The sequence below is a fragment of the Penaeus chinensis genome, chromosome 20 (genome assembly GCF_019202785.1).
Source record: "Penaeus chinensis breed Huanghai No. 1 chromosome 20, ASM1920278v2, whole genome shotgun sequence".
NCBI classification, from domain to species: Eukaryota; Metazoa; Arthropoda; class Malacostraca; order Decapoda; family Penaeidae; genus Penaeus; species Penaeus chinensis.
Genome location: NC_061838.1, coordinates 10,758,161 through 10,759,456, shown reverse-complemented (window position 1 = coordinate 10,759,456; position 1,296 = coordinate 10,758,161). Strand labels below are relative to the sequence as shown.

The window sequence follows — 1,296 nt, the reverse complement described above, 5'->3', positions numbered from 1 at the left end:
TATCATTATCATAGTTGTTGTTATTGTCACAACTGCTATTATTGACATTATCATTACTTGTTATTATCATACTTTTCATTGTGGTTATTATTTCATCATTGTTATAATGTTATCATCATTATTATTTTTGTATTGTTGCATTTGTTGTTGTTATCATCAATAGTAGAGAGGGGGGGGAGGGAGCGAGGGAGGTAGAGAGAGAGAGAGGGAGGGAGGGAGGGAGAGAGGGAGGGAGAGAGAGAGAGAGAGAGAGAGAGAGAGAGAGAGAGAGAGAGAGAAAGAAAGAGAGAGAGAGAGCGAGAGTGAGAGAGAGAGGGGGGGGGCGAAATGTTGTCTGTGTGTTTTTTTGAATGGATATACAGGCCCGTTTGAAATTATTATCCCAGAAGAGATAACACAGAAGATCAACGCAAAAGGATCAATCTAAGAACACAACTAAATAAGAACAATTTCATTTTCGGACTTCAAACGGTGCTGCCTCACTGGCCTCTGAGCCACATGCCACTCTGAAAAAGTGTCTTTACAGTGCCAGAGCCTCCTTGGCGACCACCTGAATGGCCTCCCAAGTCTCCTCGCCAGTCGGAAGGATCTGTTCAGGAGGGAGAAGGAAGCCGTAGTACCCTTGGTCCCTTAGCTCAATCGTGTAGACGTAAGGAACCCCTACCACGCCCTTCACGTAATCCCGCGAGGAACCTGCGTCGAGATCTGTCGGTTGAGAGAAGCAGCCCTGGGTTATTCGACTATGTAACCTTTGTAAGTGCGTCTCGATGGATGTGGATAAAAAAAAATCGTTAGAGAAAGAGTTACTGTGAGTCAGGGAGAAATAGGGATCACAAGAAGGAGGTGCAAATGTCCTCTGCCCCCTCGTGATTGCTTTGTAATCATGGACATGCAAAGGGAGCAAATCGTTTCCGTAAGCTTCAAGGTATATATACAAGTTTATATTTGTAGATTATTGACGAAGTATATACCATTACAAGAATCAAAAGATTTATGCTCCTGAAGGGCTAAAACACATTCCGCTATGCTAAAGAACTGCACTACCTAATCCTTTAAACTATTTCAGCAAACTATTTCTGCGTCAGCCTGCTTGAGTGAGCAAAGCGCTAATACATTCCTGTATGGTGGAGAGGCAACAGGTATAAGCAACATACTTACTGGGCCATCGACCCTCTGGCTGAAGAATTTCATTTGCCATTCCAATAACACTCTCGTCACAATATTTAACCACTAAAGAAAGAACCTTAAGCCAGCATTAGTCCCTACCGTCTTGCTCTGCATCACACTAACTATAAA

The 1,296-nt window shown here is 43.1% G+C and overlaps 1 protein-coding gene across 1 annotated transcript in view; it reads right to left on the bottom strand.

The window, feature by feature from the left end:
* Positions 1–436: 436 nt before the first annotated feature.
* The window catches only part of LOC125036208 (carboxypeptidase B-like), a 12,489-nt gene continuing 11,629 nt past the window's right edge, over positions 437–1,296 (bottom strand). Inside the window, exon 11 of the mRNA XM_047628670.1 lies at positions 437–705. Within this exon, the coding sequence (XP_047484626.1) occupies positions 521–705 (185 nt within the window). The 3' untranslated portion in view covers positions 437–520. The remainder of the gene's footprint in view (positions 706–1,296) is intronic.